We start from the raw sequence: 26,595 nt of genomic DNA on the forward strand, positions 1-26,595 counted from the left end.
GGAGAGGACGCACCCCTGAGGGGCTCCAGTGTTGGTGGTCAGGGTGTCAGATGTGATGCTCCCCAGCCTCACACGCTGTCTCCTGTTGGTCAGGAAGCTGGTGATCCACTGACAGGTGGAGGCAGGCACCGCGAGCTGGATGAGCTTCTGTTGGAGGATGTCAGGAGCGATGGTGTTGAACGCCGAGCTGAAGTCCACAAACAGGATCCTGGCGTACTTTCCTGGGGTGTCCAGGTGTTGCAGGATGTAGTGCAGTCCCATGTTGACCGCATCATCCACCGACCTGTTTGCCCGGTAGGCAAACTGGAGGGGGTCCAGCAGGGGGGCCGTGACATCCTTCAGGTGGTTCAGCACTAACCTCTCGAAAGATTTCATGACCACAGATGTCAGTGCAACAGGTCTATAGTCATTCAGACCTGTGATGGCGGGCTTCTTGGCCACTGGAACGATGGTGGAGCTCTTGAAGCACGCACGCACCTCACACAGCTCCAGGGAACGATTGAAGATCCTTGCAAAGGTGGGCGCCAGCTGCTCAGCGCAGACTTTCAAGCAGGAAGGTGACACGCCGTTTGGGCCCGGTGCCTTCCTGATCTTTTGTCTCCGGAACATCTGGCGCACTTCCTCCTCGCGAATCTGGAGTGCGGGCGCGGCCTCTGCAAGAGAGAGAGTCGGTGACCACGGTGATGGAGGTGTGGACAGAGAAGTTGTGGGGGGAGGTGAGTATGTGGATTGTGCTGCAGGAGGTCCCGTTGTGTGGGAGGACCGATCAAACCTGCAGTAGAACCTGTTTAGCTGGTTAGCGAGCCTTGGGCTCTCCACAGGACGGAGGGTTCGTTTCTTGAAGCCCGTGATGCTCTGCAGGCCTTTCCACACTGTTGAGGGATCAGGATTGGCAGAGAGGTGTCTCTCCAGGCTCTCCCCGTAACACCTCCTGGCTTTCCTGACCTCTCGGTTCAGTGTGTTTCTGGTCTGCTTGAACAGGTCCCGGTCGCCGCTCCTGTAGGCCTCCTCCTTGACTTTGTGCAGCCTCCTAAGGTTTGGTGTAAACCAAGGTTTGTCGTTGTTGTACGTGCAGAAGGTTTTAGTCTGCACACACAGATCCTCACAAAAACTGATGTATGATGTGACAGTGTCAGTGAGTTCATGCAAGTCTGAATTTGCAGCTTCAAAAGGCTTGGAAGTTTTTAGTTTCTGTCTGTAGGCAGGGATCAGATGAACTAGACAGTGGTCCGACAGTCCTAAAGCTGCACGAGCCACAGAGTGGTATGCATCCTTAATTACGGTGTAGCAGTGGTCCAGTGTCTGTGCCCCTCTGGTGGGACACGTTATGTGCTGTCTGTATCTGGGGAGTTCGTGTGCGAGGTTCGCCCTGTTAAGATCACCCAGAACAATGATTAGTGAATTTGGGAGAAGTTTCTCCATGTCTGTCACCTGGTCAGCCAGCATCTGCGTGGCTACACTCGCACGTGCGTGTGGTGGGATGTAAACAGCCGCCATGACGATCGAGGAGAACTCCCGTGGTGAATAGAACGGCCGGCAGTTTATGAAAAGTGTTTCTTGGAGAGGGCTGCAAAACTCTTTCAACACCATGACATCGGTACACCAACATTCATTAATGTAGAAACAGAGACCACCTCCCTTTGATTTTCCGGAGAGCTTCGCGCTGCGATCTGCACGCGTTAGCCGAAACCCAGCTAACTCCATGGCGTGGTGGGGGGTTTGTTCGCTAAGCCACGTTTCAACAAAACGCGGCGGATCTGCTGAAGTCCATGTTCCTTGAAGTGAGGAGCAGCAGTTCGTCCATCTTGTTCGCCAGGGAGCGGACATTCGCCAGATGAATTGACGGTAGGGCAGAACGGAACCCTCTCTGCCTCAGCTTTACGAGGGCTCCGGCTCGTTTTCCGCGTCGCCACCGTCGCGCTAGCTTGTATAGCACCGCCGCTCCGGCTAAAATCTCCGACAAACAGTCTGAATCAGAGAGAACAGGAGAGAAAATACCAGAAAAAGACTGACCGATGTTTAACAGTGCTTCTCTAGTAAAAGTGATCCGGGATGGACAGCAGAAGACACAGAAAACACACAAAATGAGACAAAGAAACAGAGAGCGACTCACCGTGGCAGCCATCCGCGGCGCCATCATTAATTTCCGTTAACTACATTGGAGGAGGGTAAGTTGTAAAATGGCAAAAACATTTTCAAAGATGGAAACGTTCCATGGAACGTAACAACTGTCACGTACATATATAGCTTTGTTTTTCTTTTATTGATTTACTTTAAAAATACATGTTTTTAAATCAATTCATATTTCAATTTTCCATTACAATATTTATACCAATACTATCCAATTTCATATGTTACATACTGTAATCATGAAGGTATTCAATTTATACGGTGAGGTGAATTTTACAACATATCACCCAGCCTTATTACAAGGTGATTATCATTCGTGATATTTTATTAGAACATCCCAGAAGACATTAATGTTATTTGAGTTGTTCTTCTTGCAATTAATTCATGCTTTAACCAACATTCATTGTCTTGACATGGCACTATTAATATTAATGTTTGGCCCTCAGATGATTGAGGTCAAGGTTTGTGACTTTGCACCACACCATTAAATGGAAACACAGTCAAGGTCTGCGTGATGTTACTGTGGACTGTGTTTTTTTGCTATTCACATTGGTATAAATATTCATGGTCAGGGGGCGGGTCTTGGAGTCGGTTCCCTTGTCTGATTATGAGAACAGAACTCCATGAAGCAGATGGTGAAAACTGTAAATATTCATCTGGTGTCTCGCATGCCAAGGATTCTGAATGACAATGAATGTCCAATGTTCCGGCCAAAGATTTTAGGCTCAATGTTCTGAATATGAATATATGCTTATCAGAACAGAGTGGAACTCAGTTTATGCATAATCTTACATGCCAATATTTTCAAATGAACACCAAAAACAGCATTAGAAAGAACTGAAGTTCAGCTTCTCCTGGGAAGGGTGACCAAATAAATTGCTCCTTGCTTGTGTTTGTTCAGATAACGGCTGGATTTGTTACTTCCTGGTTGGCAGTTAGATGTACTGTTCTCATTCCAAGGCGGGGGAAAGCTCTTTCGACCTAAAGTGAAAATTAATGATTGTATCTCTGCTTATTCATACACAAACCAAAATGTAATTGAATTTGCCCATTCCCTTCTTTGTGAGATGAACCCGATGCCAAACTGTTCGGTTTTGTTTACATCCCCCTAACCTAACACTGCTTGAAAGAAAATCAAGATGTGTACCCACTGGTGGAGAAATATACAATTCATCTTAATATCTATACATCATATCATAAATAACTTTGTAGGTTTAGGTTTATTGTTTAGCACATATTATTATAGCAATAACAGTGCAAGGAGGGAGACGAAGCCTAGGGCTTGTAAGGAGCTCCACTCCTGTTATATATACAAACAAAGTGCAAAACAAACAAAGTGCTGTGTAGTCAAATGTCATTCAAGTGTTTAAAAAAATATAAGTACCGTATTTTCCGGACTATAAGTCGCTCCGGAGTATAAGTCGCACCAGCCATAAAATGCCCCAAAAAGTGAAAAAAAAAACCATAAGTCGCTCCGGAGTATAAGTCGCATTTTGGGGGGCAATTTATTCGACAAAATCCCACACCAAAAACAGTCATGAACGAGCAACAACAGGCTAAACGATAGGTATGCTAACGTGACAAACACAAACAAAGAGCTGAGAACGGGCCTGATGTAACATATAGAGTGATTAAGGACAACTATTACATGAATAACATGTTTATAAAACCATTGGTGTCACTCCAATTCATTAAATCCATCGATCATTTGATACGATAGCAACAGGCTAAACGATAGGTATGCTAACGTGACAAACACAAATGAGGAGCTGAGAAAGGGCCTGACGTAACATATGGAGTGATTTAGGACAACCATTACATAAATAACATGTTTATAAAACCATCGGTGTCACTCCAATTCATTAAATCCATCGATCGTTCTTTGTCAACAATGGCTGCGCGCGGCTGAGGGTGCTTGCACTTCAAAATATTCCACAGGCTCATATAACGATAGATAAACTATATTTCAAATAACTATAATATAAGCAATAATATTATCAAACCATCCGTGCACTTTAAATCCATTAAATCCATCGATCAAATTCCTCGTCCTTTGTCAACATCGCCGCGCGTGCGCCCTGACGTCAGCCTCGTCTTTATTCCACAGATCAAGTATATAACTATATTGTAGCGTTAACAAAGTACAAGGATAGACGTGGGTTTGGTAAACGGCTCTTTATTCCACAAAACAAACTTCCAAGCGTGTGGCGCCGTGGACTTCCAGACACGAGAGCTCCATGGCAGAGGACCGGGCGTGCGTAATGGCCATGTCCGAGCCCCATGCATCGTTCGCGGACAGCCACTCCCGAGCGCCGGCCCCCGACTCAGTAGAGTAGGACCGGGCGTGCGTAAAAGCCATTATAGTTTTTCAAACCTTCTATGTCACTCCAAATCCTTAATTCCTTTAAACTCTTTGTCCTCCGTGTCACTTAGAAATGATCACCATTAATGATGCCGGTAGTCCTTACGTGGGTCGCGCCGTGCGGTGCCACTGACGTCACTTGAAATACTAATCCATTGGTACATCACGGTTCTCCAAACTTTATTTCTGCTGCTCGATTACTGTTTTCAGCTGCATATTTTACAACTTGAAGTGTGTAACTTGCAAAATATGACTTTCTTTTTGGTGCCATTTTTCTTAAGCCCACCCAGTTGATGAGTCACAGCCAACGGTGAAATTTAAAGCGCCCTCATCCAGTTTCGTCTGAAAATATATATTTTTTCAGATGTAGTTTTTTGTTTTGTTTATTTGGTTGTTTTATCAAAAACAAAGTCTGCTTTATTGTCGATTTTTTTTTTCATATACCAAGACACACAAAGAGATTGAAATTACGTTCCCACTATCCCTCGGTGAGATAGTACACATATGCATAAAAGCAACACAAAAAAACCCAAGAAGGCATAAACAATGAATAAATAAGAGTGTTCAATAAATGATAAATAAACAAATAATAATAAATAATAATAATAAATGTAAGAGGAGCAAACAGACAGTGGACTTGGATATGGTGCTTTAAAGTGTTAATTGCTTTATTTGATGTTTTCTCTATTTTTATGTTTTGAATATGTTCAAGATAAAGATATAAAAGCATGTTCGTCTCGTCCGCGCTACAAGTACAGCAGGCAGGTTCTGCTTGACATCGGCAGAAGTGGGTTTTGCGGCGTTCTGGACTTTGAAGCGTCGACATTAAAGGCGCTCGGACTGCTACGTCCTGAAACGTCGCCGACCTCACCCGCTATTCCTCCCCCGATTGGGAGCCGTCGGAAACGGTGTGCGAGGAGGCAGAAGATGGGCAAGCGCGGAGGCGTCCGGGCCAGGCTGGCGGCCAACCCAGCGCAACCGGCGGTGCCCTCCATTCTTCTGTCGAATGTTCGATCGCTGGACAACAAAATGGATTACATTCGCCTGCTGAGGTCTACGAACCGGACGGTGCGGAACTGCTGTGTGCTCGTGTTCACGAGACCTGGTTGAGTGACAACATTCCGGACTCTGCAGTGCATCTGGAGCGGCGAGCGTGCTATCGGGCGGACCGTGCCATTGTACGAGGGGGAAAGTCGCGAGGAGGTGGAATATGCGTCTACATCCGAGAAGAATGGTGCCGGGACTCTGTGGTGGTATGTAAGCACTGCTCGCCGCTTGTGGAGTTTGTGATCATTAAGTGCCGTCCTTTTTATCTGCCGAGGGAATTTACCGCGATTCTGCTAGTCGCGGTATACATCCCGCCTTCCAACATCGAAGGAGACAGGATCGCGGCGCTTGGTGAACTGTACCAGGCTGTCAGTGAACAGCAAACAGCGCACCCTGACGGTTTCACCATCTTCGCTGGAGACTTAAATCATGCCAACCTGAAGTCTGTTTTCCCGAGGCTTCACCAGCATGTTCCTTTTCTGACACGTGGTGACAGCTTCCTGGACCTAGTCTACTCGGCGCAAAAGGGAGCTTTCAAAGCCACCCCCCTCCCCCATCTTGGGCTTTCTGACCATCTCACCGTTTTGCTTTTGCCCGCATACAGACAATTGGTAAAGGCATCCAGGCCGGTTCGGAGGCAGGTTCGAGTGTGGCCTGAGGGTGCCTCCGATGCACTTCGTGACTGCTTCGACACCACTGACTGGGACTTGTTTAAGCAGGCAGCCACCTACAACGATTGGACGGACATAGAGGAGTATACTGACACTGTTACCTCTTATATCACGAAGTGCATCGATGATGTGACTTGCTCGAAATCCGTCGTCACTCGCGCGAACTGGAAGCCGTGGCTGACGGGGGCTGTCCTCAGACTGTTGAGGGCCAGGGACAAGGCTTTCAGAGCGGGGGATGAGGCTGGCTTGAGGTCAGCAAGGGCCGACCTGTCCCGGGGCATCAAAGAAGCGAAGAAGGCGTTCTCGTGCAAGGTCTCCACCCACTTCAAGGACAGCAAGGACGCACGTAGCCTTTGGCGGGGCATTCAGACCATCACGGACTACAAGCCCGCGCCGAGGAGCTGTGAGGGCGACGTCCGTCTGCTGAACGATCTGAACCGCTTCTTTGCTCGCTTCGACGCCCAGAACAGCACTTGCCCGCTGAAGACCGCTCCCCCCCCACACGAGCAGCCCCTGCGCCTCTCTGCCGACGGTGTGAGGAGGGCGCTTGCCGCTATTGACACCCGTAAGGCGGCGGGCCCTGACAACATCCCGGGTCGAGCGCTGAAGGACTGCGCTGGGGAGCTGTCGGGTGTCTTCACGGACATCTTTAACGTTTCCCTGCAGCAGACCATCGTCCCATCGTGTTTCAAGGCTGCCACCATCGTTCCTGTGCCGAAGAAACCTGTACCGTCCTGCTTCAATGACTACCGCCCTGTGGCACTGACGCCCATCATCATGAAGTGCTTTGAGCGGCTGGTCATGGAGCACATCAAGTCCGTTCTCCCCCCCACCATTGACCCTTTCCAGTTTGCGTACCGTGCCAAGCGGTCCTCTGAGGATGCCATCTGCTCTGCCCTCCACTCGGCCCTCACCCACCTGGAGAGAAAGGACTCATATGTGAGGTTGCTGTTTGTGGACTTCAGCTCTGCCTTCAACACCATTGTGCCGCAGCGACTCATCTCCAAACTTGACGAGCTGGGCCTCAGTACCTCCCTCTGCAACTGGCTACTGGACTTCCTCTGTCGGAGGCCTCAGGTGGTGCGTGTTGGCGACAAAATCTCCGCCAGCATCATGCAGAGCACGGGGGCCCCCCAGGGCTGCGTGCTCAGTCCATTGCTCTTCACCCTGCTGACGCATGACTGCTCTGCGACCTACAGCGACAACCGCATAGTGAAGTTTGCTGACGACACGACTCTGGTGGGTCTCATCACGAAGGGCGACGAGACTCGGTACAGGTCGGAAGTTGACCTTCTGACCACGTGGTGCAGGGACAACAACCTCCTGCTGAACGTCAATAAGACCAAGGAAATCATTGTTGACTTCCGGAAGGGTCACACAACACACCTGCCGCTGATCATCGACGGTGCTGTGGTGGAGAGGGTGAGCTGCACCAAGTTCCTGGGGGTGCACATCAGTGAGGACCTCTCCTGGTCCGCAAACACCTCGTCACTGGCAAAGAAAGCTCAGCGCCGCCTGTACTTCCTGCGGAAGCTCAGGCGTGCATGTGCTCCTCAGGCAGTCCTGTCTACATTCTACCGTGGCACCATTGAGAGCGTCCTCACCAGTTGCATCGCTGTCTGGGGTGGTAACTGCACTGAACAGAACTTGAAGGCCCTGCAGCGCATAGTGAATACGGCTAGTAAGATTATTGGTGCTTCGCTCCCCTCCCTGAAGGACATTTACACCTACCATCTCGCCCGCAAGGCAACCTCGATTGCCAGTGATGTGAGTCACCCGGCTCACTCTTTGTTTGACCTTCTGCCCTCTGGGAAGAGGTACAGGAGCCTGCGCTCCCGCACCACCATACTCGCCAACAGCTTCTTTCTCCAGGCTGTTAGGGCCCTGAACTCGCTACCCCCTTCTGCGTAGCATGCGGCACTGTTGCGCTATTTTCGGGAATGTCTGCTGTACGCGCACTTGCTCCTTTTTTTTTCTGCTCCTCTTATTTATTTATTGTTGTGTTATTTATTCATTATTTATTCAGCACGCTTTTGTTGTACTTGTTTACTTGTTTGTCTGTTGTGAGCCATGTCTTGTCACCGTGGGATAGGGGGGAACGAAATTTCGGTTTCTTTGTGTGTCTTTGGCATGTGGAGAAATTGACAATAAAGCTGACTTTGACTTTGACTTTGACTTTGATGTTAAGTGATCAACTATACTAAAAATAACATGGGAAGTGGTCAACTATACTTTTAAGTGATGTTAATGATCAAGTAAAAATTTGTGGAAAAAAAACATATACCGTATTTGCCGGTGTATTGGTCGACCTTTTTCGATCCAAAATCGACCGAAAAAAATCGACCTCGACTTATACACCGAGTCATAAAATTTAACTTCGTATGCATCTCATTGTGCGTTGCACTTAGAAAATTTGAACCGGGCGGCGTGCGCGAGTGCGCGGCCCGCTGGAAGTCGAATGAGGCGCCGCGACCAGTCGCTCCTGAGTATAAGTCGCCCCCCCCCACCCAAACTATGAAAAAAAACGCGACTTATAGTCCAGAAATTACGGTAAATAATCTGGATGTTACTTGAAGTTATACTTCGAGAGGTTTAATAGGAAATTGGGGGTTTAGTCAGCAGTCTACAATATTCTGCCGCACAAGAGTAAAATGAGGATTCTCTCAACTTAGTTCTTCATATCCTTTGTGGGCCCATTGGATGAGCAGCTAGAGTTGAGTGAAAACATCCTTTCTTTTCTTTTTTCAGTGCTGCCCAGTTGTGATAAAACAACCGCTCTAAAAGAACCCGCATTATTTAATTCTATGGCCACCATTTTTTTCCAAGCTTGCAGTGTAAGGACATTAAACCAATGAGCTGCTCCTCCACCTAAGTAAAGAAGGATGGTATTTCCTGTTACCGATAGTTTCAAGCTTGGCAATGATGTATCTATCTAATTGCTAATCTGAGTGTTGATTGGTTCACTGCTGATTCTCCATTTGTGCCTGTCAAAGATACAATCAAAATTATAACTAGTAAAAGTGTGCAAGCAATTACGCAAACACACACATTTTAGTAGAACCGACTGTTTTTTGTGTTTGTTTTTCTGCTTGCTTTCCACAATGCTGCGCTGAAATGCAACTGGTTCCAAAAAGCAACAGCAGTCTAGAGAAGATGCAAACTCACACACGACTTGGCAAATGTGTAACCCATCACACAAATTGCGCTTTCAAATGTTGCTCAAAATCATTCTCGGAGGTGTCCAACTGCTTCATTATATAGAAAGGCTTCACTTATGTCAATGATGCTACCGGAAAGGCCTTTAAAATCAACTCATGTAAATTAATCTAGAGGGCAGTGTTGAAGTTTTTTTTTGCCTTTATTCTAAGGATCAATTAAATTTGCTCACTGGACCTGAGCTGTGATTTTATCACATGCATGGTTGCTTGATCCAGAATAAAGATATGTTATGTTCACGGCAACATTACACATTACATCACACTGTGATATGTCGCTAGTCAAAAAACACAATAGCGATCATTAACAATGAAGGGAATATCAATTATAGAGCACAGATTTGCACGAAGGCCACACTTCCCAAAGTCATTATGACAAATCATCAACCGTCATATTTGTTAGCTAATCTCCCTGTCAGTATATATCTTGGCTGGACTATTTTTATTGTTACCCAATATTTTAATGGTTGTTTGAATAGATTAAATAGATTCATTTTTGCTTTAGTAAGAAAAGGAGGAATTTTGAGCTGATCACCGATAAGGACATTTAAAAAAAGAAAAAAAGAAAAAAAGAAAAACGGTCGCTGATGCGAATAGGTCTGCTGAAATACTTTTTTATTTACTGTACTGTCAACCCACATTTATCGCGGCCGGTTGGGACTGGCCCAAACCAAGAATATTGATGCCCATTAAAATGCATTGGGGAAAAAAATAACAATTAAACCCTAAAAGTTATCCCTAAAACACTGATAAACATCAAATACACAAAAAATAATTTAAAATGGTTTTTTTTCGAATCACCTTGTCTATGCTGAGAAATCTTGGATTATTAACGATGGCAGCACCGATTGTCCCTGGAGTGAACAAGATGGTGTTTGCTGTGATGTCATATTTTGCCGAACCAATTAGTGATATCATTATCGGCAACTTACAACGGAAGATGCATTTTGCATTAAAATGCAAAATGTCTGCCTCAGAATCAGACTGCAGTGCGCCAAACAAATCCATATTCATATGCCTTTGCTTGATATATGTCTACTTTAGCTGCCACAATATGAGTATGCCGCCACATCTTTATCCTCTTTAATTTGCTCTGCAGCACAGTGCAGCCAAACTTACACAACCCTGTTTTCGTGACAGCCTGCCACCACCCTTATTCCGCTCTCTGAATACATTAAGAACAACACCCGATCTCTTTGCAGTTTAGCAAATTAATTTGAAAAAAACCCAAGATCCATTCTATCAGTTTTTACTATATGTAGCTCACAGTCATGTTCCCTTGTAAACTCTGTCTGCATAATTCTTTAATGATGAGCTTTGGTGTCAGTAGGGCTGCTTGCAGTGCACAGAAAATCTCTTGTTTGTTAAGAGCAGCAAATTCGCAGTGAGAAAATACAGAGTAGTTGCTGGTGTTTATCATCCGGTGCATTATTTCTCTCTCTACAGTACTTAGAATAGCAACGCTAATGTTGGCGTGAAAGAAACATTTAGGAAGATTCTGCAGAATCAGGAAGCTGGAGATTTTCTCCACAAGTCACACAAATTCATAAATTCAACCACTAATCTAGGTTAATCAAGTTGTTTTCTACCTTCATTTGACTAACATGAGCCAGAATCTTTACATGATAGTTGCGATAATGGATGCGCTGCTTTAATCCTGTTAGAACACACTCGCTAAAAGGAGGAAGAGCAATTACGCTGCTCCTTGTTTAAAAAAAAAAAAAAAAAGGAAACGTCTCTTGAAAGATGCCAGCCTACCACGCTGACTGTTTTTGTGCAAGCGAGCCATACTCTTAGAGGAACTGTTATTTGGCCAGTGAGATTGTATGCGCCGCTGCCGCCGCTGCTGTGAAGGAGGCGCCTGTGAATGGCTGCCCTGGGCATTGAGCACACAGCGAGCCACACAAGTGAGCTGCAGCCAGCAGCTCTAGAGAAACAGCAACACTGTTATTCAGCCCCGTGCTCCAGAACATTGTGTGTGCATCTGTAATCTCACTTAGCCCCTGGGCTGGCACAGAACCCCCCCTCCCCCCTCCCCTCCCGACACACACAACACTCACCGTCATGTTCTTTCTCTTTCACTCTTCCTTTCAATGCTCTTTCTCTTCATCGACACTGCGTCAATGCCTCTCTCTCTCTCTCTCTCTCTCTCTCTCTCTCTCTCTCTCTCTCTCTCTCTCTCTCTCTCTCTCTCTCTCTCTCTCTCTATCTATCTCTCTCTCTCTCTCTCTCTCTCTCTCTCACACACACAAAAAGATATAGAGCCTAGCAAATACATCCACTTACTTTCTCGCACTGTCACCCATTTGCAAACACACTAAAGGGCCTTGAAGATACACCCATGTGTAAAGATCACACTCTGACTGTGTCAAAGCCACAGCAGCCTGTTCACTTTTCATTGAAATGAAACGCAATTCTCCGTCATCGGCTTCTTCGCTGACATGGGAGTGGCACTTTTTTTTCCTTTCCCCCGCAAAAACCAACGAGCCACCACATTATGACCACTTGCACAACACGGCAAGAGCTGTGTCTTGACGTGTTGATAATCAAAAACTAATCGATGAGCAAAATAATCAACAACAGCTTATTTGAGCCGTTGTTCAATCTAAGATCCCAAATCCTCTGATTTAAGTCTCTTAACAATAATTATTCTTTGATTTCTGCAGTTCTTTGTGAAAGCAGACTGATTGTCTTCTGTGTTTAATCAAAATAAGATATTTGAAAACATTCCTTCATTTATTCATCTTGCGAACTGCTCCACCTCACGAGGGTCGCAAAGTCGTTGGAGCCAGTAAGCGGGAAACACCCTGAACCGGTCGCCAACCAATCGCAGAGCACGCGTAGACAAACAACCATTCACACTCACACCTATCTTTTAATTTTTTGTAAACAATGACCGAACCACAAACTGGATCCATTTAAAAAAGGTTGCTGAGTACATCAATCCCTCTAATTGTTGTTTAGTTTTTTTCCATCATCACTAAACTATAACAAATAAATAACAATATTTGGGGGTTAATAAACTGCATTTGGAGGAAAACTGTTTTGTTATGCAAAGTAAAAAATTAGGAGATATTTGATATTACAGATATTTGATAGTCACAACTGGCAGTTCTTCACGTCTCTACAACATTCCCAGAAATTCACTATATTTCATTGAGGTACTTCTTGGTGACCCCTATTTTAACCCCGACACTCCGAGCGACGCACGGAAACGCAATAAAAGTGGTTCTTCAAAACATTTGGTGACAATCCCATGCCAAGCGCTGCACGTCAAGCAGCACTCTGCATAACAAAAACTTTGACTCTATTTTTTTTAGGTTCCATATACAATATACCAAACTCAAAAAAAACAAAAAAAACGAGGTATGATTGTCAAGGAGGAGGTGGCAAGAAATAGATGTTATGAGAGGTTGTTGGCAATGATCGATTGCCCCATTCACTAACTGCAAGCATTTACTGCAGTGGTGGAGAGTCAGCGACCCTGCCGTTTGCTCTCTAGCTACTGCTTCATATGAAATTATAATGTTTTTGTTAAACATAATGTTGGGGTAGAACCTTCTCACCTACAAAAATCTCATTGCGTTGGCTGTATGTTCTGCCTTTATCGGACGGCATGACAATATGCAAGTGGCTGCTTGGTGTATTTGACTGTATGAGTCGTGTTTAAATATATATGAAGGGGATGACTGAAAGCGCGGCCCGCGAGCGGTGTCATGTGTCAGCGCTTTTCATGGACTCCTCGCTTTCTTGCTTGCCTTCGTTCATTCTCTTAGACGCTCCCTCCTCACTCTGCGCTCCCCTGTGCCGCTTTGTGCGGCGTAATTCATTCACGCTCTTGCCTTGTTTTGCTGCACCACTACACTGCAGTCCAAGTGTAAAAGCCTGCCCTCTTCCATGCACTCTGATGTGATTTGACCCCAGCTACTTTATACACGACGAAAGCGATTCATGTTTTATGCTTGATATTTTATTCATCTTTGCGTCAGCTCTGTCTTTTTCCCGTCGAAGCCGAAGCCGTCCGAGGTGAGGGGTTTGAAGCAACAAGAATATCTCAGGAATTGACATGTTGTGATCATGCCAATGATGTGTCGTCATCATCATCTGCAGTCTGCCTCGTGTGGCTGTCATCCTGTGATATCTGCTACTGGCTCTGCATCTTTATTCAATCTTTGTTTCCTTTGCAAATTACAACGGAATCGATTTAACGGCACATTTGTAATTTTTATTAGCTGTAATTTCCCGCTAGTACAACATGCATACATTTGACAAAATGCTGAGAATACCTGCTACAGATTATTTGAATGATATTGCACAGTATCGGTTCAGTCTAGAAACGCTGACATCAGATATTGATTCAATGGCCTGATGGTGATGAATGATGTGTCTACTGCATATTGCATCAAAGAAATGAAAATGTGTTTTACATTGATTATAATAATGATTCTTTTTTGTTTTTTTTTTACTACTCCCAGCCCTGTGCATTTTGTTTTGATGGAGTTTAAAACAAATGAACAAAAAAGGAGCCAATCAATCAGTTCTTTTGTTTTACCTTAACATTTGGCGGCACAGCTGACTTGTGGTTAACGCATTCACCGCGCAGTTCTAAGACTGAGGGTTAAAATCCAGAATGTAGCCTTTGTGTGTGTTGCACGTGACTGTGAATGTACATGTGAATGATTGTTTTTTTATTCATATGTGCAAACATCTGGCTCCAGCTCACCTGCCACCCTAGTGAGGATGAGCCATAAAGAAAATGGATGGATAAAAGTTACAATATTGGCAAATGTACAAAATATCTTTTTTTTTTTTTTTTTTTTTTTGAGAACTGATTATGATTGGAGCATGCGACAGAAAAACGGGGTCATTAAATTCACTCTAATGTACACTTGTACTCCGGGACAGCCAGGCCGCACAGACAGATTTGGGAAAAAAACTTATTTTTATAATTTTGTACCGGAGCATAGACATTATGATTGGGAATGTACTGTGCGTCGTCATCATCATAATAATTATTTTTGACACATTTCAATGAACATTGTGTTGCTCCTTCTGCCTTGACCGCCTAGAAGCAGTAAAGAGATGAATGTACTGTCCAATAACACAGTCATGGTCAGCAAGCCTTTAGAAAGAACAATTAAAGAGATGCAGTACAACTAATCAGTGCTCTCAGTGTGAGGGGAAAATAATCTCCAGAAGCACATTCTTTTCAGTGTGATGTTGGAATATCAGGCATATTGTCACATGGTGAGTTTGACAAACTTGAAACATGACAGATGTATAAGAAACAATAACACCGATTTGTTTTATGATGCTGTTGCAGTGTAATCGTCAGCTCTTTAAAAATCTGTATAAAACATGTTGCATGTGCTTTATTTATTTTAAATAAAATTTAAGACGATTTTCATTTTCGCTGAGTAGTATTGGTTGGCATATAGAAAAATAAATTAGCAACTAATAATGGGGGGGTATTAGAAGTTGTGGTTCAAAGGTAACAGTCAGTCTGGTTTCCAAGCTCATTTGTTTGTGTCTAAAGGGGGACATTGCAAAACAATTTTTTTTGGGCGTCCCACTGAGTTCAACGCAAATGCATTTCTTTCTTGCATCTTTCCCTTGTGTCAGACTGCAGCAACTTTCCCAATTGAAATTGAATGCCGAGCTTTTACTGGCGGGCTTGTTTGATTATCCGCACGCAGGGAGCTGTGCTGGATTGCATTCCTTTCATCATGCTTTAAGCAGTGTGAGCCCGCTCCCCCGTGGCATTTTAGGAGAGGTGATTTTTAGTGCCTCTCCTTTATGCACATCGCTTTGGCTGCCTCCTCCCAGTCTTGTCTTCTACAGGTGGATATTGGTTTTGACAAGTGTGCTAACCCTAGACTACCTTGGTTCTCAACAGGCTACTTTTGCCAGCTTGGATGTTACATACAAACTGCTGTGAGTTAAAGTCAAGACACCGGCTGCTGCAGTTGCTATTGCTTGCTGACTAAGACTGCAAACCAAGTGGAATATTTCCAGTCAACGTTCAATAAATATTCTGAGAAATTTTCATGGGAAGTTTAGCAAAATAATTTTGGATGTCTTCAGTTAGACAAAATGGATGCTTTTTTAAAACGGATGCTTTTCATGGGAATTCAAAATCATGAATCAAAATTACTATGCAATACATTGGGTCGTTTTATTTATTTTTTCTTTCAAGAATGGTGCATTTTCGTGTGTGCCTGTGAGTGTGTGTGTGTGTGCGTGCGTGCGTGCGTGCCTGTGTGTGTGCGTGTATTCCACAGCTGTACCTCATGAAGTTTCCAAGTATAAACATTTCCAAACATCAGTGAAACTTTTGATGGAAATTCAAGAGGAATGTGTTGTTCATATCAAGATTTTGTTGTTGTCATTATTGGTGGTATGATTGAAGTATAACGTTGTTTCATTCCAATATTGACCATACTTGAGTAGTTTGTCTTCTACCATACTTTCCATTTTCTAACATTGCTGCTTAGATGAGTGTTTTGCCTGACTTTCTATCTCCCCCCCTTCTTTCCTCTGCATGATTGTTAGCGTTCGACTTGAGCGGTAAACGACCCACTCCTGTTGTACTGACTGCTGTTAGAGATTTGTTCACTCCAACTTATTTTGCAAGAACCACACGGGAGACAAGTAAGTCCTTTTGGACACCTGCAGGTGGAGAGTTCACTCGCTCCAGAATGAAGTCTGAACCCTCGTTCCTGCGAGGGGATATTTATTAAGAGAAACAGAGTGGGGGTTTGGGTAAACTGGCTAAAGCCCTTGTCCTCTAGTCTAAACATGTCAGGGGATGTTTTATGACCTTGTGATAAGGAGGACAAGGTAAGGTATTTATTACCTGTTGCATTCCAACATAATCCTATGATAAAGATAACCTGGAAAACCCTAACAACTGCCATGGCAAACCATCGCCTCTGAGCAATTTGTTGTTCATCATGTGAGATAACACAAGGTAGATCAATTCTTCCCTGCTTTTTCAAAGTGATTAAGACAAACGGCGGCGGCATTCTCCTCGCTAGAGTGGATTGTAGAATAAAGAGGCCGCTTCTCTCTGTATCACAGTCTATCAGCATTATTTACCAGTTCTGCCATTTGCTTTGTACAGCACCTCTCCCTGCCAAGTAGGCGGCTGGCGTTGGACCAGAGGCTAGCTAGTGACAACAGGCTACAGTGGAAAGCAAGGGGAGCTGTGTGTACGAGCCAAATCTTTTCACTCCTGTCGGCCGCCGAGTAAAACGCTGAGCTCTATCTGCTCTCACTGAGTGGAACATAGCTCTTTATAGGATTTTTCCACACCGCTCTCGTAGAGAAGGTCACAAGACCAGCACATTTTGGGAATCAGTGTGGGCTAGACATTACAATTCCTTTCTACCTTGAGTACTGAGACATATTGTTGCTGCAATGCTAACAAAAGTAATTGGAGATTGTCCAGCCATCACTTTTTATTTCATGTTTTTTAGAACATACAAAATGCTAACAAAGAAACAAAAGCCAATGAAATATTATTTTGTTTTTCTATTCTGCTTCAATGAACTTGTCATACTAACTTGACTCACAATTCTTTTAAAGCCCCTAAACCAAATCTAGCTACTCAAATGACAATTGAACCAGAAATACCCACAGGCTAGTGTCCTCCATGATCGTATACACACCAAATCTTCAAATAAAACAATAGATTCCTTGCACCAGGATATATTGTGCCTTTTTCCATTCCTTTATAATCAGTAGTAGAACAAAGGATGAACTCACAAACAGGGTTGCTCTCGTATCTAAAATTGTACATCACTGCACCATCTAGTGTGTGTGTGTCGGGGGTGCGTCAGTAAAGTTGTTTCCAACTTAATGTCATGTAATAAGTTCATGTAATCAAGAAATCAAGTTTATTTAAAGGGGGCTCTTGAATGGATGGCATTTTAAACTATTTTCATATACAAGTAAATTGTGTTGCAAGCTAGGCGCCATTGTACATGAATTACACAGGAAGATCTGTGTGTAAGATCTAAAAGTAGTCAAAGGGCTTTGCACGTGTTACGTACTGTACGGAAACGTCAGAAAGTCGCTAATAAATACGTTTGTCATTTCAAGCCATCAGCAGCACCTACGGAAACATCAGCACTCAAAGCTTGGAAACTGCATGACACAGATGGTGGGAAAGCCTTTGTAATGCTAATATGATATCAAATTGTGTGTAATGTGTGTGTGTGTGTGTGTGTGTGTGTGTGTTTATGTGTGTGTGTGTGTGTGTGTGTGTGTGTGTGTGTGTGTGTGTGTGTGTGTGTGTGTGTGTGTGTGTGTGTGTGTGTGTGTGTGTGTGTGTGTGTGTGTACATGCTCCGCAGTGCACTCTGGGTACCGAGCTGCCTGACTGTGTAGTGATTTCCCAGTATGGTGAGAAAAAGACCTCCCTGGGCTCGCGCTGAAAAGGCTGTGCGGTCAGCGGGTCTTATTGCTCGGCCTGCTGCGACCGGGCCTGCCTTGGCTCTATTGATTCCTCTCTTCGGTAAGCAATGTCGACTGTTAATTAACTCTGTCTCCAAGTGTTTGTCACATTATGTGTCCTTGTGAAAGATGGATGTAAAAAATAATAAGGCTCGTGTATATGGCGATCAGGTGTGTTTAAAAGGACTTCAAACAATACCCCGCAGATGCAGTCCCGAGCCATGTAACAGTGAGCCCCTTCCCTACAAGCCAGCCAATGGCAGGCCACTTCCCATGTCGCCAACCAATGGCTTTGTGCCTTCCCCGAAAGGAGGCGGCCCGGAGACATTGATGTCTTTTCCGAGCTGCTCGGCGTCACATTGTTGTCAATTAGATTTTCAGCCCTTATGCCAGGTATTTGAATCGCAAGGGGGAACATTTCATATCCTCGCTGTGAGAAGAATGGGGGATCTTGTCTATCTGAAAGAGCATGCTGGATTAAGAGGGTTATTTCCCCGAGGTGGGGTGGCTATGAGAGCGAGTGTCACTCAGACAGCTCTCACTCTCACAGTACCTCTGCCTCGGAACACTGCCAGGAAGCCCTGGCTTTGACTTCTTCCCCCCCTTCGTTCCTTCCTCGCATAATCCTCGGCTTTTTGCTCCAATTTAACCCCCTCTCTGCCTATCGGGGCCTCCGTTAGAACCTGTGATGAGGGTAACACCTTACGCTCCTCCAAAATGTGCACATCTTCCAGTAACGACCAATGTAATTCATTCAGGTAACCCAGACTACAGTTAGCCTTCAAGCAACACCAGAGATTAGTACATATGTACATTATGTTTACTTCAACTCGATACTGATGTCAGTCTTTGAAAGGCCTTTAGTTGAAATCACCTCCAGCTTGCAGTAATGAAAGAAAATTGACACAATTGACAAGTCTTGAATAGCACATACTTCTCAGTCACGGTGATGTATTGTGCATGCAGCAAAGCAATTAGTTTGTAATGAGTGCAAAAATACAGGAGGACACTTGATTGCTAACAAGTCTCGTTTATTTATATAGCCCCAAATCACACGCATGTCTCAAAGGGCATCACGTGTACAAAAATTGATAATTAGTCCCCTGATCTTAAACTCCCAGGAGGGCAAGGAAAAACTAAAAAAAAAAAAAAAAATACTGCGGGGGAAAAATGAGAAACCTTGAGAAGAGACCACAGATGGGAGGATCCACCTTCCAGGATGACCAGGCCGCAATAGATGCAGAGAGGGCACATAGAACACATAATATAATTGTGACTACAAGTAACTTGTGATTTAACTTTATTTTGTAACTCAAGTAGTCCATAAAAAAAAAAAAAAAAAAAACTTTCTGGACAGTAATCTGTAAAGTAACTGCGTTACTTTCCAAGGTAACTGTGGCAACACTGATTAGAATGGAGACAGTCGTTGAATGTTTGATACGATGCTCTTAAGACATGTCGAATGCTCCTCTTCTGTTACGGTCCTTGAGATTCATCCATCCCCCTCCTCGAGCCTTTAATGGCACCCCTGTGTACACATCCTCTTCCTTACCTTGTCACGCTCCCTTCCCTCTTTCCCTGCAGCTTCAATGATACCCTGCAGGGAATGGAGGGTGGCATGCTTTGGAGGATGGTTGTTATTCCAATCACACCTCAGATGGATTGAGGTTCCAGTCAGGCGCGGAATAATTGGCAGGTTCACACATCTACGCACAGCTATGCTATTCTAATGTGTGTGTCTGTGTGTATGTATGTGTGATGATAGAGGGTTTGTGCGCCGTTCAGAGGTAATTTCATTGATTACTAGCTTTGGTGTGCTCTCTTGTGTCGTGATATATATGGCGGCAGTTTATGGACTTATCCTCACAAGGGTCAGAGCTGAGCTGGATCTTGTCTTAGCTGACGTTGGTGCGAGAGCTGGGGTACAACCCAGCTATTAGACTATTGGGTATTTGCCACCAGTTGTTTTTCTATATGGGCACATAGACCAACAACAATCCAAGAACTAGGGTGGCTGGGGAAAAAATGTTTATGTAAAATGAATATTTTATTCACACATTTTTCTTAATGACTTCTGGTGAACAAAACTTTGTACACATTATAGGCTCTATTTTTGTGAGCGGAATACTTCCTGGGCTGATGGTATTTCGCAAACTTGCTCTATTTGTAAAATTGATGGAATGTAATAATGACGTTTGTTTTGTGACATGGCGACTCACGTTTGTATTTATTGTGGCGATGTTCTTCAACTCTGTTAGTGCAGATTTTTTGTAAACACACATTAACTGAGGGGGATATTGGGGTCATCCGGGCTGACGGGCCAGATTTGATAAAGTGAAGGGGCCCAGGGGACAATACTTTCTTCAGACATTTTTTAACTACAGAATTTCATGCAAATACATAATGTTATGAAACAAATTTCATTGTCCAAATTGTCTTTATTTTTTAAATGACAAAATAACCAAATATAAGCCATTCAGGTAGATGTGAACAACTTTAAAAACACAAATTCTGCCTTTCATTCATATCTGAAGAGTCAGATAACATTGAACAAACTGCATGAAATAATTTAATTTACAAGAGTTTAAAATTATTTTTGCCTCATGAACATTTTAAACAGGAGTTATAAGTCATGCAAAGTTGTCTGTTATCATTAAAACTTAAAACAAGTTAATTTTGCTCCTGTCATTTACAATATTTTTCAGAAAGTAGAAGTTTGTGTCACGTCTACAGGTTCATAACTTCAACAGTATTAACATGGCCACTTCGTAATATTTAATATTAAGTAATTTTTACTTTTGATTTACGTTTGACTCACAGCCCCACGTGATGAATCGCTGTTGTGATGCCAGTTCAGCTTGGAGCTGCTTCACTTTATCAGCTTAGTCACTCCCTGTTAGCTTGTCGTATGTGTTAACATGTTTAGTCTGATGCTGTCTCTTTAGGTTGAAATCCTTTAACAAGGCAACAGTCTCTTTACGAATTAGACAAACACAATCACCTTGATTTTCAGTGAAGAAGTAATGTAATTCCCATTTCTCTTGAAAGCAACGTCCCTCAATGTTAACTTTCCTCGTTTTCGCAGAAATGAGCGGCGAGGGCTGGTGCTGCCACCTTTTGGTAATAGGAGGAATTACAGTTTCAAGTTTCATGATTTTTTTAATTCAGTTTGACAGTGCAGGCGGGCCATGAATAATACATTATAAGACCAAAGCTGTGGGCCGTATGAAATATGACCGGGGGCCAGATTTGGCCTGCGGGCCGGACTTTGGACATGCCTGTCATAGGTTGTATGTATTGGCCCTCTCCTTCCACGAGTCATTGACTCATGGGACTCCGGGGACAACCACTGATACACATCAGTGGAGCAATGTGGGGCGGCGGATCAAGATGGGGGATGTAATGGTGGGGACAATAAGATATACTATCTGCTGGGAATCACATTGACCCCATAGATGCATTGCTATTGATTAGCAATTGATGGCAGATGTAGCCAACACTGATATTGAGTGTTATTTTGTATCAGCTTTTCTTTTTTTTGTATGTGTTTGTATGTGTGCGTATGTGTATATCTTGTTGGATTTTGTCCACAATTTAGGGAGCGCGTTATCTGCGCCTCACGGCAAAAGCCTTTGCCAATCACCTGTTATCCAATTTACTCACTGCGTGCTCGTTTGATTTCTTCAGATTTAGGAAAATGCAAAGACACTGAAGCAGAAATTAGACTTAGACAGATTGGTTGAGTTCAATCACAATTCTTGTTCAAAAAGCTCTGTTTTCAGGAAAGTACAATACAGCGCTGGGCCCTTCAAGAGCGGAAAGTTTCCATTCAGAAAAGGCAAAGTCCAAGGTTGTTAGATCAGTTTTATATTCAGTAGCACATTATGGGCCGGGATTGATGGGCGATGAGTCTTCGGGGTGGGGCAAGTTCGAAGCAGAGTCTGCTTGCATGGGAGTGGTGCTGATTATGGGCGATTCGGTGTGGAGGTGGGGGGCTGTTGGTGTGTGTGTGTGGAGGGGGGCTGTTCTCTTCCATCCCGTCTTTCGGCCTTGGCGATCATCTTTGGCCGAGTCTTTGGGTGGCTCCTTCTGGCACTTGCTGGTTTTATCTCCACGTGACCTTCCTGTGAACATTCTTCTCCAATCTTAGACATACACTGTCGTACTGCTGGATTCTTTTAATTTTGTCATTTTGTACGAAATTATGTTAGCTTTTGGCTGTGACATCATTAATCTATTGCTGTTCTTTTGATACATCATGTCTTTGCTTATTCTTAGTTTAATCATGCTTCCAACCATATCTTTTCTTTGTTAGGCAAACTATTTCCCTCTGTGCAGAGTGTTCAGTAGTAATCAAAAACTGGCGTCTAGCATTAGTCAAAACATAAGATACAATCAAGTACTGAACGGTCAAGACAACTCTGGTCGTGTCCATGATTCAGAGAAAAAACATCAGGTATGCATTACACAGTTCCTTAAGGGTCATTAAGCTATTTAGGCAATATATCAAAAGTCATTTGTTATTTCAAAGTGCTCAGAAATATATCAGATCATAAAGTTATAAAAACCTTTCTCATCACCACTTATCAAAAAGGTCTAGTTATGTCTTCTTTATTGATTTGGTGTGTAGGTATAATTATATGCTTAAAATGTTTCTTTTATTTATTTAAGATGTGAATATACTTGTCTGCTTATGTACTTTATTCAATGAGGTTTGAGCATATCTGTTTTTGTAGCTAGGCAGGACTTTTTGTATTTTGACCCCATTTCCTGCAATCTTTACACGCCATTTCCGCCGAAGGCAGGTCTGATCTTGTAGAGTGCGCACCGTTTGGAATTAAAATGGCTACAGTACAAGTGTGACGCGAGATGTGTTAGAAGATGTTTTCTCATCTGTGATTGGCTATTACACTGCCTGGGCCCAGCGGTGGCTGCCATCGCATCATTTTTGGCCTTAGCCTGTGATCCAGCTCATCTGAAAGGGCATTTTATTAGGAAAAATCAAAATTCCACTTCATACCATCATACACACTCTGAAAGCAAACAAACACACACACACTCACACACTGACAGGCCGGTTCTCTCCTTGATTGTCGGAAACATTTGAGCAATCACAGTTTTTAATAGTTTGTCCACTGCAATAGATTTGAAATTAAATAGCCAATAAATGACTGAGGTGTAGATTTAAATTGAAAATTTTTATGAGTGTATGGCACTTTCTCATTTGGAACATACCCCCCCAACCTACACACACACATATACCCACGCTCTTGATTGCTTCATTCCAAATCCAAAGTGTTGATGCCGGTATCAAAATCCTTAAAAATCCTTAACCCCTAATAATTCCATCATTTTCCTGATCCATCCGTACACTGCCGTAGAATGGAGAAGAGCGCTCACATGCGCGCAGACATGAACAATTACTTGCAAGGCAAAGAAAGGTACTGGCCCTGAAAATTGCATAAATGTCAATTACTATGTCGCTTAAGTGTGAGGGCTAGAACAACGTGGTGCCAGTAAAAAATATTGATCACTACAAGCCCGAATGTGTTTGAAAGAAACAGACATTGACAGAGCGCCCTGGCTGTCATGTGAACCTGCAGGATATTATTATAGTGTATTAGCGACATAATGCTCGCCACTCTATCCGGCCTGATTTAGATGCAGCAAAGCAAACAAGGTGTAGCTCTAATAATGCAGCTGTTGGAAATATGCTAATTGCCTCGCAGATGGCTCAATGTTTGCAGTACAGATAATATGGATCATGCAAAGCATGAGGGTGTGTTGGAAAGAGGCAGGCCATTATTACTTTTGGTGAAAAGATAAATCTTCTGTATTCATAAGCAGTTTATTATATAGAAGCGTCTTTTTAAACGCTACTGTATTGGAACTCTATGGTTCTAATTTGTGTGACCTGAATGGGAGTGTATATGTTACAAGGCTGGCAAATTTGCAACTAACAATCGGTTTTGACCCTGTGGGCCAGTGATTTCTAACCACTGTCCTGGTAATTGGTTATTTGTTTAAATCCCTGTTTTAATTTACAATAGTCTAAATCTTCAGAATTCCATTTTCTCATCAGTAACTCTTCTCCATTCTCTGTAGTTCTTCATGAAATAGTTGGGAAAAAAAAGTTGAAATAATGTCCTGAGAAGAAATGTCAAAGCTGTTTTGCAACCGATTTGAATAATAGACAAATAATCGACAGATTAATCGACTATTAAAATCATCAGTAGTTGCAGCCCAAATTATATCCCAATTTAACGACCAACGCAATTTCTTTGTCCTTTTCAAAGGTTTATAGCGATTCTATCAAAAATATTAGTTGCATAAGTGCCTCTGTGCCTAAAAATGTGCCTTCCTGTAAATGCAGTTTTTCCATCCAGCATGCTTTTGTTTTTGTCTGGTATTACCTGTGAGTTGCTGACGTGTTGGGCCGCTATGCTCAATGTGCGTTGGGCCTGAGCTACCAACATTTAAAATGTCACTGATACTTCCTCCTTTTTTCATCCCCGCGTATTCTTGTGCTACTCTTGTTTCATCCACTTGAGGCAAGGCGAGATGTTCTTTTGTAATGTCATCACTGTACACACGAGCCGGATATATCCATATGTTAGTAGGACTGCCTTCTCCTGTCTCATTAGCAGTGGTGTGGAGGCCCCCAGAGTTGGTTCTTGTGCTCCACTGGGACAACTGATGAAGCCTGGCTATGTGACCTTTAACAACCTAATCAACTTTTAACACCTTGCCTACTGCCTGCCTTATTGCCATTCTTCCCTCTGCCATTCAAGGGCAGGCCTCCTTCCTCATTTAAACTTCATCACGCCCTCCCTCTTCCTACAAGCACACTTATTTTGAGGCCTGAATCTTGTTCTTGGACGTTAATGTTCGGATGTATGAATGACGCAGTGTAGCAAACACATACGCTTACAGTCTCTAAGAGTGATGCATTGTAATTGGTTGCCGCTCTGCTCAATTTTGACCTTCCCTCTGCTTATTTCTCTTCTCCCCTTATCACTCAGTGTCCTTCTGCGTGCTGCAGTACTGAGCGTGTTTGAGAATTAAGCAGCAAAAAAAAAGAAAAGAAGGAACAACAGATAATGGCAGTTTAAAAAGTCACTTGTGGAAAAAAAAAAGATCTTGCAGCAGAATCAAAGACTTTGCCTTCAAAATCGGCTTTACACAAGCAGGAATTTGATGAGCTAGTTACATATACACCTATATATGTTAAAAAAAAGGGTAACTGACCGATCACCAATCTGATCAGAAGATGGACCAATTTATCCAGTCCATTTAAACAACGTCTTCATTACAGGACAATCGACCCCCGCGATTTGCAGAGGATTAGGACTGGACTGGACCGATCCATGATTAGCCGCAATCAATGTGTAAATAATGTTAATTGAAATGCATTTGGGGTGGAAATAATAAATTAAAGCTTAAAACGCTAAAACTCTACGAAATACCAAGTGAATTAGAATGTATTGGGGAAAAAATGAAAATAAATCAGACATTATGTTGTGAGAAATTGATGATGGCAGCACAGAGCGTTCCTGGAGTTAGTGTGTTTGCTGTAATGTAATGATCATTACTAAATTATGACTCATCTCGGATTTTGCATTAAATGCAAAATATCTGTCAATCCAACCTAGCAGATCAGATCTGTGTAAACTGTAAATTTTACTCCACAATGTTAAAAATGATACTTTTAATTAAAAGTTTTTTGTTGAACTTTGCCACCCATCATTTTGCCTAGCTCGTTAAAATTCAGAAGAATAATAGAAAATAATAGAGCCTGCTCTCATTGCGATGGACTTAAGGTCATCACTGCCAAACACAAGCGCAACTATTAAACATCTGAGTAATCCTTTGTTTGTAAAAACGTTGCTTATGATACAGATCTGAATTTTAGTAGATTTTGTAATAATTCCATTAACTGAGACCATGGGAGAAATTGTGCTACGGGAACTAATTATAATTAGTTGATGAGACAAAGGTCAGTAGAACAACACAGAATCCTAGGACATCTGCTGGTGAGAGGTCTACACTGCATGGATGGATAAATAATGGCGTGATCATCTGTCAAGCGGATTAACAAGCGCTCAGGGTCGGGATGCAAGACGAGATGACACTGCAGGAAAACAGAAAGGCCAGACAGCGCATTTTATGTAACCCGACAGATACATAGGGGTGACATTGGGGGCCCCGAGGTCTGTTGAGGAGAAACCCACGCTAAAGGCTATTAATGGTCTGTTCATTGAGAGACAAAGTGAGACCAAATGGACACAGAGCTGTGGAGATAAGGGCTAGATTAAAGGGCAGAAAGTGCACTGCCAGTCTGCAAGAAAGTCTACCGCTTTTCTTTGGTGACACCCCCAGATAATGAAACTAAACCCCAAAAATATATATTCTATCTAATCATAATCAAATATCCATAAATAGGAGGTTACCTCTTTTTTTCGGATAATAACAATAATGACTTTCTGAATGTATAGACAACGAAAGGGCAACCTAAACAATGTATGCCAAATATGCCTTTTTAAATATGGATAAATTACGCCATGACCAGTGAATAGCAAAAATCTGCAGATAATTGGTACCCATTGCATTTACATTGGTGAGAAAAAGATGAATACAGCTTTGAGTTTTTTTTTTAATTTTAAATCTCAGTGTGGGCAACCAGTTGGCCATCCCTTGAAGAGACGCTGCCATTT

The 26,595-nt window shown here is 43.2% G+C and overlaps 1 protein-coding gene across 2 annotated transcripts in view; it reads left to right on the forward strand.

Moving 5' to 3' along the window:
- The window catches only part of nexmifb (neurite extension and migration factor b), a 99,409-nt gene that overhangs the window by 38,845 nt on the left and 33,969 nt on the right, over window positions 1-26,595 (forward strand). For both annotated transcript variants that reach the window (XM_088389761.1, XM_088389771.1), the window contains exon 2: window positions 17,782-17,942. In XM_088389761.1, coding sequence (XP_088245887.1) covers window positions 17,828-17,942 — 115 coding nt within the window. In that variant the 5' untranslated portion in view covers window positions 17,782-17,827. The remainder of the gene's footprint in view (window positions 1-17,781; window positions 17,943-26,595) is intronic.

This window comes from Syngnathus floridae, chromosome 1, assembly GCF_059516105.1.
Source record: "Syngnathus floridae isolate MCC-2025c chromosome 1, RoL_Sflo_1.0, whole genome shotgun sequence".
NCBI classification, from domain to species: Eukaryota; Metazoa; Chordata; class Actinopteri; order Syngnathiformes; family Syngnathidae; genus Syngnathus; species Syngnathus floridae.